This window comes from Phacochoerus africanus, chromosome 11 (genome assembly GCF_016906955.1).
Source record: "Phacochoerus africanus isolate WHEZ1 chromosome 11, ROS_Pafr_v1, whole genome shotgun sequence".
Classification (NCBI taxonomy): Eukaryota; Metazoa; Chordata; class Mammalia; order Artiodactyla; family Suidae; genus Phacochoerus; species Phacochoerus africanus.
The window spans coordinates 116,467,980-116,481,024 of NC_062554.1; the positions used below are offsets into that span (position 1 = coordinate 116,467,980).

Consider the following 13,045-nt stretch of genomic DNA (forward strand, 5'->3'; position numbering starts at 1 on the left):
TTTTAAGTCTGTTCTCTTGTTTTTCTTTTCTTTTTTTATGATTATGATGCTTTTAATAATGTCTATGATTCATTCCTTTCCACAGTGAGTCTAAAACAAAGGACTACTCGCTTTGTTATAATCTCACAGATGCTCACATCCAACAGAGCATATGGCCTGGCGTATTCACTTGTTCACAGTTTTCTCAGAACTTCTCCTCTTAGGCTATGCTATGAGATAGAATTTTGGGTAACTCTTTTCCTTTTCACTTTTTTTTCCTCCTTATAGCCACCCCTGTGGCATATGGAAGTTCCCAGGCTTGGGGTTGAATCAGAGCCGCAACTGTGACCTATGCTGCCGCTTGTGGCAACACTGGATTCTTAATCCCTGAGTGAGACCAGGGATTGATCTCACATCCTCACAGAGACAACATCTGATCCTTAACTCACTGCGCCACAATGGGAACTCCATCCTTTTCACTTTTTATTGCTTCCAAATGTAGCACTTCATTTGAAATCGCCCAGCCCCTAAAACTTTCCTTCTCCACCTCCTTCATGTTTCAAGGTGAGCTCCTGTCAACATTCCAAACTCCTGTCTCTCATAGCCACCCCTATACATACATCCAGTAGCTGAAAAAATAATGATCTCTAGCCCCTGAGGACTCACTGTGTTCTAGGTACTGTGAGAGGGGCTTCATACACATCATCCTTGGTCCTTACGATAGCTTTGTAAGCATTATTGTTCCCATTTTGCAGATGAGAAAATTGAAGCCTACAGAGTTTAGGAGATTCAGAATAAATTAGTGAATGGCATTTGAATTTAGGTGTGCTTTCCAGAAGCAAAGCTAGAAGACAGCATGAAGGTGGGTTTATCTCTCGAGCACATTCTCCATAAATGGTGCCTTTGGAATAATTTCCTTGCCACAATGAAAAGCAGTAGAGAAGACCTGAGCAGGCATAGCTTCTGTTGTCCGCAGGTACCTCTTCTATGAACCCACCTTCAAACCAGCGGCATAGGCCCTGTCCCCCGTCCCGTCTCTCAAGCCCTGGTGGTATCATTTTCCACTCTGACACCTGGTTCACTCACACGTGGCTGTTGTGACTGTCCATCATGCCTGTGGCCCTGAGTTGGAGTGTGGGCCTGTGCTGTGGGGTGTGTCAGCACAGACCAAGGACAGCCATACCCTACCCAGCCCTGTGGTGAGTCTTGTTATAAAGTGGAATAAACTTTCCTGATGTGCCTAGAGCGCTTGATTAGCCTCTTCTGTATCCTTAAACTTGTAAGTTAGTTCTCCTTGAAGTAGGGCTCACCTTTGTTCTCATGCATGTGCTCAAAAGTGAGTCCTACCTGTCAAGCCTTATAAGTTTTTTTTTTTTTTTTTTTTTTGAGCCACATCTGTGGCATATGGAAGTTCCCAGCCTAGGGGTTGAATCGGAACTCCAGATGCAGGCCTACACCACAGCCGTAGAAACGCAGGATCTGAGCCATATCTACAGCCTACACCGTAGCTCACGGCAACACCAGATCCTTAAACCCACTGAGCAAGGTCAGGGATTGAACCTGCATTTTCATGGATACTAGTTGGGTTCATTACCACTGAACCACAATGGGAAGTCCATAAGTCATGTTTTAAATCTTCCTAACCCTGAATGGCCCTGAGAAAAGTCCCACCAGGGCTGCTAGCATCTAGCAGGTATGAAGTTGCAGCCCACGGAGGGAGTTGGGGTCAGTGTAGAGGGCCTGTCTCTTAGTCGAGGCTGCTGCTGTGACTCATCTAGGATTTGGCCAGTTGCTGCAGCCACTAAAAGGCTTCGTTGCATGGAAAAAACTGTTTATGATCCCCACATTGCTTCTTGGCAGAGAGGGAGGTTTTGGTCCTGCTAAGCTGACTTCTGCCAACAGTGTGGCCTAGCGTGGGGGGTCCCATCACTGAGGCTTTCCTCCTCCATCTGTACGCTGGCATCTGATTCCCATCCTGAAATTTATCAAGTAGAAGAGCCTCCTTCTGGCTGAAGTTGTTGTTGTTGTTGTTGTTGTTAGCGAATTGAGAGAAAGAGCGTAGGAGTCCTGAGTTCCAGGCTGGTCCAGCTTCTCCCTGGCTTTATGAGTTTGGAGAAGTCACATCTCCTCTTTGGGCTGGAGCTCAGTAATTCTGATGTGGTGTGATTCTCTTTTTCCTTCTTGCCTTCCTCCTCTTCCTAACCAAGATACCTTCTCCCAGTTCTCCTTTCCTGAGGGCTCTGGGACTCCTGGGAGGAAAAGGAGCTTCAGGGCTGGTTACTGCTTCCTCCATCCACGCATGTGGATGTGATGCATCTTGGGAGGGGTGCACCACCCAGTCAGCCCTGTCCCTAAAAAGCCACGGGCCTGTGCCGTGGGTCCTGGCGGCCATGGTAGCAGGCATTGATCGGGAGCAGGGAGAGGCGGTGGGAGGCACTTCTGGGATGGTGGGTTGAACAGCTGCAGGTCACGTTGGAGAGGATGAAGACCAAGGACTTCAAGGGGCAGGACTGTCCGGGTGTTCCCCCATCCTCATTTGTCCAGTCTGAATGTCCGTGTTCCTAGTTCAGCACTGATGTCCCCAGGCTGACATCTCCTCTCTCCCTTCCCGCCCTGTCATGTGCAGATTCATACTTTGTACTGAAAGGGGCAACGGGGTGAAGAGGGAGTCCTGTCTCTTGCTGTGCACACTTTCTCCCAAGCATCCTCTGCTTGAGCCCCCAGAGGCTCAGGACCTGGTCGTGTTGGTGTCTGTGTTCTGACTGTGCTGCCCTTTTATCCCTAGAGACCCACCTGCCGGGCCGTTTGGGGTATGCCAGCCCCTGTCTCCCAGAGGCAACAGTCCAGGACCACTTCCTCTCTCTTAATGTTACTCCACGTTCCAGCCTACTAGTGCTGCCGGGTTTCAGATTGCAGGACGTTTTCAGATCATACTTTATTTCATTTGCAATTTATTATTCTCATCCTCAGCAGTCGTCGTCATAGTTCCATAAGAAAAGGCCGATGGTAGTGCCACTTAGCCAGTAGTGCTATAAAGTGGAGGAGGGTAGTCTTTGGTAGGTAGGACTGGGTTCACATCTTGGCTTTATCAATTCATATGTCCAAAAGCAAACTCTTGGTCCCATTCCTCTTCTGGACCTCGACTGCAAACTCTGCCCTCCCTCAGATCTCCCCATCTCTGTAAATGGCCACCTCATTCTGCACATTGCTCAAGACCCAGCATGTTGTGGTAGCCTTCATCAAATTCATCAGCAGATTCTGGCAGTGCTTTCTTTGAAATCTCCCCAGACCACCCTTTCTCATGTCTTTCATCTCCCACGGCTGTCCCTATTCCTGTCATCTCGCACATAAACTGCTCTAGCAGCCTCCTACCTGACCTCCACTCTCCAGCAGCCAGAGGGATCCTTTTATAACACAAGTCAGATCATGCCCTTCTGTGAAAACCCCTCAGAAGCTTCTCATCTCATTCAGTGCAAAAGCCAAGTCATTGCAATGACTTTCAAAGCCGTCTTCTTGCCCCTCCGCCTCACTGGCCTCGCCTCCAGTCCCTCGACCCCCTCACTTACTCTGTCCAGATGCCCTGGCCTCCTGCTCTTCCCTGCACACATAGAGCAAGGCCCTTGAACTTGCTTCTCCCTCTGCCTGGAATGAGGTTCCCCAGATTGCACATAGCCTTCTGCCTCATTTCATTTCAGTCTTTGCCCAGGTATTACTTTCTCACTAATATAGATCTTTCCTGATCTTTTTTTTTTCTCAAATCACAGATATTTTTTGTTCATCATTTTCTAGTTCCTTTACCTCATCCTGTTGGGCTTCCCAGTGCTATCACTACGTGTTTATTAACGGCTCCACTAGGAGAATGTGAGCTCTGTGTAGAGAGTATTTATGCTCTTCATTGCTTATATTAGTTTCCTAGGACTGCTGTAACCAAGTTCCAAAAACTGGGTGGCTTAAAATGGAAATTGATCGTCTCCTGGTTGTGGAAGCTTGAAGTCTGAAATCAGGGTGTCAGCAGGGCCACGATCTCTCTGACAGCTCAAGGGGAGAATCCTTCCTTGTCTCTTCCAGCTTCTGGTGTTTGTTGGCAGTCCTTAGCATTCCCCGACTTACTGAGGAAGCACTGCAGTCACATGGCCGTCTGCTCCCTGTGTGTCTTCGTCTTGTCTTCCCTCCGTATGTGTCTGTCTGTGTCCACATTTCCCCCTTTCATAAGGACAGCAGTCATATTGCATCAGGTCCACCCTAATGGCCTCATTTTTAACTTGATTATCTCTAGAAATGCGGTTTAACTCTAAACACTGCTGAATCTCTAGCACCAAGTAGGCACTCAGTGATTGTTTAAAGAATGAGCCAGTGACTACCATTTACTCTCTGTGTGACCTTGGCCAAATTATCTAATCTGAGTCTTGCATATAGTCAGTGATCTAAAAGTGGCAATCATTATTGATTTTCTAAACCAGTACGTGGAGAATCTGCCAAATGCCTTATGCTGTTACCATGAGGTCTGGTTAAAAAACGTGTGAAAAGCACCTGGCACTTAGTAGGTGCTCAATAAATGGCAGTCTCTGCTGATGGGAGCTATTTCATTTCCTTGCACACAAATAAAACACAGCCATTGTGCTCAGGAAAGGTGCACTGTAGTTAATGTTCAAGAATGCAGCTATGTAAAGTTGTAACTGCTCTGCTGGAATACCTTTGGCCAAGAGAACTACAGCAACATAGGAGAACTAGGAAGAAAAATGCTTAGACTTCTGGGAGTAAGAGGCTGTTTTGTGTGTCTTTACCCAAAGGATACCAATCTGTATGCAAGGAGGTTTCTCAGGGCAAGCTGTGTTGTGTGCAGCATCTTTATCAAGTGACCTTGATGAATGCAGACAGATGGCTCACTTATTAAGTTTGCAAATGGGAAAAAGCCGGAATGGAAAGTGGGCATGTTAGATAAAAGATCAAATTATAAGTGAAAGACTAAATCCATAAGATAAAATATAATGAGGATAAATAGTGGGTCCAGGACATATATCATATGCCTAAAATGGGGAAGATATGGCTTGCTATGCAGGTTCTCAACCTTTGATGGACATCAGAATCACCTGTGGAGTGATTTGTTTACTTGTTTTTTAGATAGAGATGTCAGGGCTTATCTAAGACCTTCTGAAGTAGACATTCTGGGTAGGTATCCAATACTTAGTAGGTATCCAATGCTGACAAAAGTTAAGATCCCCTGGGTTAAGAAGGGGCATATATGAAAAAACAGGGATTTTCTGAGGCTGTGGGCTGAGGATATGTTATTGGGGGGTAAATTGTTTGGGACATGGAGGGCATTTTGTTCTGGGTTGGTCCTTCCAGAGTATAAACTCTGCATGGGCAGGGATTTCTGATTGTTCTGTTAATTGGTGACTCCTGAGCACCATTGCATTCTGTGGCATAGGATGGATGCTCAATGAACTGTTGAATGAATGAACTAAGCTTTGGGAATTTTTCTCCAAGAAGGGAAAGACAGGAGTATGTCTAGATGTAAGTGTCAAGTATAGAGACTATAAATTGGAAGTTGGAAATTTGAAACTATAAGTTCATAGTATAATATCATTTAATACTTTTTTATAAGTTGGAAGCTGGGAATTAGATAATATAGGTTTATGATGTAATATGGTATAATGGTTTTTAATTTATAAGTCCATTCATTAGAGAGGTGTAGCTGTTTTCATTAGAGAACGAGGAAGAAGAATGAACTATTCCTGAATACTTGCTGGATTGTCTCGTGGAAGAGAAACTAGGTGTATTCTCTATGCCCACTGAGGGTGGACATACTTGAAGGAGTTATAGTTCAAGTGGCCACACTTGAAGGAGTTTTCTCTAATGTGATCATTGGTATGAAAGCAAAAGTCCCTCTGGAAGGGCTTTCTCGGCTGGGCATTCAAGCAGAGGCCAGTTGGCCACCTGTCACACACGATGGTGGGGGCCTCTTGCATTGCATGGACTATGGACCCAAGGCATCCAGATGAACTAGATCTTGAAACATCTGTGATCTCAACCAGCCAGATGCCTTTAATTTTTCTTTCCTGTGTGTTTTTATAAAGAAATCGATAGTCCAACCAATGTAGTCACTGATCAAGTGACAGAAGACACAGCGGTGGTGTCCTGGGACCCAGTCCGGGCTGTCATTGATAAGTATGTGGTGCGCTACATCTCTGCTGATGGGGAGACTAAGGACACAGCGGTACCCAAGGAGCAGAGCAGCACCGTCCTGACGGGTCTGAAGCCTGGAGAGGCTTATGAAGTCTACGTGTGGGCCGAGAGGGGCAGCCAGGAAAGCAAGAAGGCCGACACCAACGCCCTCACAGGTAATGCAAGAATGGGAGCCTTATTTCATTTTCATTCTCTCTCATCTCCAAATAAATAGGTTTCTCTGTGGCAGGGAGATGATTGAGTTTTTTTTGACTGTGCCTGCAGCACGTGGAAGTTCCCTGGGTCGGGGATCGAACCACACCACAGCAGTGACCTGAGCCGCTGCAGTGACAATGCCAGATCCTTAATCCACTGCACCGCAAGGGAACTCCAAGAAGATTGACATTTGAATCAGGAGGCCAGTGGCCACCTAGCATCAGCTCTTTTGTTTGCAGGTGTAGCGGAGGGGCTTGCAAAAGCAATGTCAGATTTCATAATTACGATTTTTTTCCTTTGAACCTCAAGCCGAAGAGACCGTCCTTTTTATTTGATATAGGAGGTCATACTCTTTGGGTTGGAATTCCATATGCAAATCCCTCCAAATAGTGGACCACTTTCTTTTTTTGTTTGTTTTGTTTTGTTTTGTTTTGTTTTTTGTCTTTTGTCTTTTTAGGGCTGCACTTTCGGCAAATGGACGTTCCCAGGCTAGGGGTTGAATCAGAGCTGCAGCTGCTGGCCTACTCCTCAGCCATAGCAATGCGGGATCTGAGCCACGTCTACAACCTACTCCACAGCTCAAGATAACACCTGATCCTTAACCCACTGAGCAAGGCCAGGGATTGAACCTGCAACCTCATGGTTACTAGTTAGGTTCGTTAACCACTGAGCCACGACGGGAATTCCCTGGACTACTTTCTAATTTTCATGTTTTTGGGTGTTAAAACTCAAAACATTTGGCTGATAGCTTATCTTTGTTTGTAGTGAGTATATGCCATGTTGCTCGTAATCTGGGGCTCTCAGACCATGGAAATGGTTTGCTTTCTGAGTTGATATTTAGCAAATGTCCCAATTCTGACTTTAAGCTTCCAGAGTAAGGGCTCCCGTACTCCATCCAGTTGTTCTGCTCAGTTCGGGCCTGCAGATGTCCTGAGGCCTCACAGGGTGTATCTGATACATTCCTTCTACTTACACCCTCCTCTGGCACTGTTCCTGAGTTCACAGAAGCCTAATCCGGGAGTTTGCTTGAGGTTCCGGACGCTTGACAGGCATCATAGAAAAGGATTCATGTGGAGTTCCCGTTGTGGCGCAGCTGAAATGAACCCGACTGGTAACCATGAGGTTGAGGGTTCAATCCCTGGCCTCGCTCAGTGGGTTAAGGATCTGGCACTGCTGTGAGCTGTGGTATAGGTTGAAGATGCGGTTCTGATCCCACATTGCTGTGGCTGTGGTGTAGGCCGGCAGTTGTGGCTCCGATTCGACCCCTAGCCTAGGACTCTCCATATGCTGTGGATGCTGCCCTAAAAAGCAAAAAAAAAAAAGAAAGAAAAAGGATTTGTGTGTTGAGTGGCCTCTGTTTGGGACATTGTATAGAGACTCTTAGAGAAACTGATGATTAGTTAGGAATGTGGTTTCAGAAACTTGACTGTCCACATCTTATTTTTATTTTTATTTGTTGGTCTTTTTTTTTAGGGCTGCACCCAGGCCATATGGAGGTTCTCAGGTTAGGGGTCGAATTAGAGCTACAGCTGCTGGCCTGCACCACAGCCCAGCAACTCGGGATATGAGCCGTGTCTGCGACATACACCACAGCTCATGGCAATGCCGGATCCTTAACCCACTGAGAGAGCCCAGGGATTGAACCCACATCCTCATGGATTCTAGTCAGGCTTGTTACCACTGAGCCACACCGGGAACTCTGACTGCCCATGTTTTATGCTCAGCTTAGCCATTCACTGGCTGAGTGATTTGGGGCAAGTTACTTCACCTCTCTTCCTCAGATTCTTGTCTGTAAAATGGGGCATATGAATGTCTCCATCACTGGGTTAGTGTGAGAGTTACCTGAGTTAATTCAGGTGGGTGCCTGACATGGAGAGCACTGCCTAAGTGATAGTCATGCTTATTTCTTAAAATGTGTCTTAGTCTGCTCGGGCTCCCCTAGCAGAATACCATAGACTGAATGGCTTAAGACAACAGAAATTTATTTCCCGCAGTTCTGGAGCCTGGGAAGTCTCATGATCTAGGTGCAGACTGATTCAGTTCCTGCTAGGAACCCTCTTCTTGGCTTACAGATGACCGCCTTCTTCCTTACATGATGGAGCGAGCAGGCTCTGGTCTCTTCTTCTTAGGAGGCACTAATGCCATCGAGAGGGGGATGAAGATGCCCCATCCTCATCATCTCGTCTAAACCTAATGACCGTCCAGAGGTCCCACCTCTCCATACTATCAACTTGAGGTGTAAGGCTTCAAAATTGTGAATTGGGAGAGGACATGAGCATTCAGTCCATGGAAATGTTCATCTGCATTTGGCCTTGAGAGGTCAAGGTCAGAGCCTCCTGGGGCCAGGTGGACCTTGTCTGCTCCAGGGGAAGGAGAAGCGGAGAGGAAGGATGGTGAGATCTAGATTTGCTTAAAGTCACGGTCGGAAAACCTCCTGTAAGGGAGTAAATGTTTTCAGCTTTGGGGGCCATACGTTCCCTGTTGAAACTACCCAACTTTGCTATTGAAATGAGACAACAGCCACTGGCAGTATGTAAAGGAACTGGCATGGCTGTGTTCCAAATAAAACTTGGCTCATAAAAATAGTCAGTGGGTCAGATTTGGCCCCATTACTATGTCCTGGTTTATATTACACGTGGCCTCCCATTTACTAGGATTTTGGAAGTTGTGAAAAGAAAGAGCCTGGGAGTTAGTCTTTTTCAGACAGTGGAAGTTGGAATGGAAGAGAGGCTTCCTCTCTTGTAGGCGAGGGTGGTGAGAGCACCCCAGATCATGGTGAGCCACTGGGGTGTGGTATTGCCATGGTGTCAGGCATGGAGCAAGGCTCTGGAGGTACACAAGTGAAAGACATATTTCATGCTTGTATGGCGCTCATATCCTCTGGATAGAGAAGACAAGTGAAGAAGATAAAATGCAGTGAGTTATGTTCTAGTGCAAACAAATAACCCTGGAACTATGGGCACCTGAAAAAAGGGTACGTACCACAGCCTGGGGTGGGAGAGGGTTATGGCAGCCTGAAGGAAGAGGTGATACCTAGACGGAGGTTAGATGGATGGGTGGCCATTAGCAGTGGGGGCAGCCCGTTCAGAGGTGTGGGAATATGATGGCTGGTTTTCTGTCATGTCTTAATATGCACTTATCTTGCTGATGTTGTCTTTGTGGTGTTTATGGTGGGCAGGTCAGTGGGGAGGGGAGGGAGTAGGGGAGGATGAGGCTGGAGCATTGACACCAGCTCAGAATCCCAGGATAAACTGTCCTTGCATGTCAGCTGTCCATGATGCATTCGGAACTCTGTGCTCCTTCTAGCAAGTTCTCCCTTGGTCATGCATCTCACTGAGCTGGCCTGTGTTTTTTTTAATTTTTTTTTGTCCTTTTAGGACCGCCCTCACAGTATATGGAGGTTCCCAGGCTAGAGGTTGAATCGGAGCTGTAGCCACTGGCCTACACAGCCATAGCAATGATGAATCTGAGTTGCATCTGTGACCTACACCACAGCTCATGGCAACGGCAGATCCTTAACCCACTGAGCAAGGCCAGGGATCGAACCCATAACCTCATGGATACTAGTTGGGTTCGTTAACCGCTGAGCCACAACAGGAACTCTGACAGTGAGCAGGTTTGAAATGTAGCTGCCATCACAAAAAGCTTGGCCTTTTAAGGAGGTGGTTTTTGAAACAGGTTAATAAAGGCATGCTCCTTGGATTTTTTTACTTTTTAAAGGTTTACATTCTGACAGTAATATTTCATATCTCAAGTGGCATGTGTAATAACAGAGAACTCATATTTAAGCATTTATGCAATATCTCATTTACTGTTTGCCATAAGTAAATGAGGTAGTTACTGATATTTCCTTCTTTGTTGAGATGGGGAGATGAAGACTTAAATAAAGTTTGTCCAAAGTTAACAACCAAGAAGCAGAGGGTCCAAGTTTTAATCCAGTTCAACTGCATGGAAATTCAGGCAGATTCTGCAAGTAGAATTATTTTTATCAGCCTAGACCACAAATATTTTTTCTTTAAAAGTCTCCCAGTTCTCTGGCCTTGGACATAATGTTTTATGTGGAAAGAGCTGACAGCTCCTACTTCTGGGATATTTTTCTTCCAAAAGAAAATACTAGAACTGATGCAAAGATTTATTGAAGTGTAGTTGCTTTCAGGCACAAGGAGTCAGAAACTAAAATGGCATATTAATTTAAATCCAGGGTGAAGGAGAAATTTGGATATGAACACTAATTCTTTTTCTCCGAAGGCCACTTTTGGAAAAAGATTATAGAGTTGAGACTTTATGTTGGCTTTGTCTGAAAACCCTACTTCTCATTAAATGCAAATAGCTCATTCTTGGTCATTTCAGACCACTTGCTTAATTAAACCCTGAAGTTATGCCAACCATTGACATATAACAGACTCTGAAATTTGTTGAGGTCATCACGTTGGGTTGTTTATGGGCTGGCCTTTCATGAATTAGAGGGCTGGCAGATGCTACAGTCTTTCATCTCTCTTGAAGAAATCGATAGCCCCAAAAACCTGGTGACCGACCTGGTGACAGAGAACACGGCCACCGTCTCCTGGGACCCGGTGCAGGCCGACATCGACAGGTACCTGGTGCGCTACACCTCTGCTGACGGAGACACCAGGGAGGTGCCAGTGGGGAAGGAGCAGAGCAGCACCGTCCTGACGGGCCTGAAGCCGGGCGTGGAGTACACGGTCCACGTGTGGGCCCAGAAGGGGGACCGGGAGAGTGGGAAGGCTGACACCACAGCCCCGACAGGTAACAGGAGAAAGATGGTACATTGGAATCAAATTTTGAGGGTGTAGCTTGGGTGTGCATGATGCCAAAAGATGAGGCTTGGGTTGAGAGATTTTGCAAAGAAAATCCTAAAGATCAAAAAAGGCAGTGAATGGGGGTTCCCGTTATGGCACAGCAAAAACAAATCCAAGTAGTATTCCTGAGGATGAGGTTCAATCCCTGGCCTCGCTCAGTGGGTCAGGGATCCAGTGTTGCTCTGGCTGTGACGTAGGCCAGCAGCTGTAGCTCCGATTGGACCCCTGGCCTGGGAACTTCCATATGCCTCTGGTGCAGCCCTAAAAAGCAAACAAAACTAAACAAAACGTTGAATTCTAGTGGTGATCTCAAGGTGCTGCTCTCTCCTGACAGCTATAGCTGCTCCTGGGGCCATGCAACCCACTGGAAGACAGAAGTGAAGCTGTGCAGTGGCCAGGTTTTTATCAGGCTCAGCAAAGACACTGATGGGGTCTGGCCATTGCAATCTTGTGATAATGGTTTTAGAATGATTGTTTGGGAAGTAGCTCTTGATAAAATGATAGATACCCTGACATCATGGCAGATGTTGAGTTGATGGCTTTGATGTGCCCTAACGTTGCTAAGAAGACATTGGTCTTCTCACATTTTAGGGAGAGGAAATCTGAGAAACTATGTCAAGTTTATCATGAGTAGTCTCTTGAAGTGGAGAACGGGGGTCACTTTCTCCCTCACCTCCCACCAGCAACTCTGGATGGGAATGCCATTGCCTTGTGCTAAGAGGGCTCTAGGAGATGAAAGTCAAGGTGACAGGGTTGTGGGTGTCTCTTACATGTTCAAAGCTTAAGTTTTCCTAAACCTTTTCTTAAAGAAATTGACAGCCCCAAAAACCTGGTGACCAACCAGGTGACAGAGAACACAGCCACTGTCTCCTGGGACCCGGTGCAGGCCGACATCGACAGGTACCTGGTGCGCTACACCTCTGCTGACGGAGACACCAGGGAGGTGCCAGTGGGGAAGGAGCAGAGCAGCACTGTCCTGACGGGCCTGAGGCCGGGCGTGGAGTACACGGTCCACGTGTGGGCCCAGAAGGGGGACCGGGAAAGCGGGAAGGCTGACACCATGGCTCCGACAGGTAATGGAGCATGCATTGTCAGTGGGTCATTGCTTAGTCTAGGTTGCTTTTCCTTCTCTGACCTTGGCAGAAAGGGAGGCTTAAGGATGAGCAGGCTGGTGTCCTTGCGCAGTACAGGCATCCTTACTTCCATGGAAAGTCTCCTCTTTCTTCCAATGCACAGCTTGTCTTGCTCGGTTAAGACCAAAATTTGGTCTTTAAACATTGACATTATTGCTCACTGACCTTCATTCTCTGCCCATGCACCTGCCTAACACCTAAAGGTGTCACCTTCATAAGGAATAAATATGAAGAAAGCAGAAGTAACTCTCATGCTGAGGGATGCTTGATTCAGAATCGACTTTTTTTTTTTTCCCCACCTCACCTGTTTAAACCCTTTCTGTGATGCTTATTTTTGTTTCTGCCCTTTGGATGAATGTTTTAGGCAGAAATAATACCAATGTTTTACATCTAGTTACTTTTAGCCCCCAACATATGTCATTCTGATAATTAAGATGTCTACATCCCTGTAATTGTATGTCATTCAAAGTTAAACCTGCTTCTCTCCATCAGCTTGGGCCATTTGCAGGTTAACCTCGTGCCATGGAAAGGGCCGTGCTCGGCTTCTCTTTTATTTCCCTTCTGTTCTTCAAGTGCTGTCCTTCCGGAGTACTAACTAGAGTATCTTACCCATTTGTGTTTGGTACAGCTGGGAGTGAGGGAGGTCAGGGGTCAGGAGGAGGAGAGGTGGGGGTCTTGCTCGAAGGTAACAGTCACAGCTGGCTGGGGTCTGTCATGGGGCCTGACTAGGGT

At 46.6% G+C, this 13,045-nt stretch overlaps 1 protein-coding gene across 2 annotated transcripts in view; it reads left to right on the plus strand.

Moving 5' to 3' along the window:
• The window catches only part of TNN (tenascin N), a 69,900-nt gene that overhangs the window by 24,142 nt on the left and 32,713 nt on the right, over window positions 1-13,045 (plus strand). For both annotated transcript variants that reach the window (XM_047753504.1, XM_047753505.1), the window contains exons 7-9: window positions 6,057-6,320; window positions 10,864-11,127; window positions 11,990-12,253. In XM_047753504.1, coding sequence (XP_047609460.1) covers window positions 6,057-6,320; window positions 10,864-11,127; window positions 11,990-12,253 — 792 coding nt within the window. The remainder of the gene's footprint in view (window positions 1-6,056; window positions 6,321-10,863; window positions 11,128-11,989; window positions 12,254-13,045) is intronic.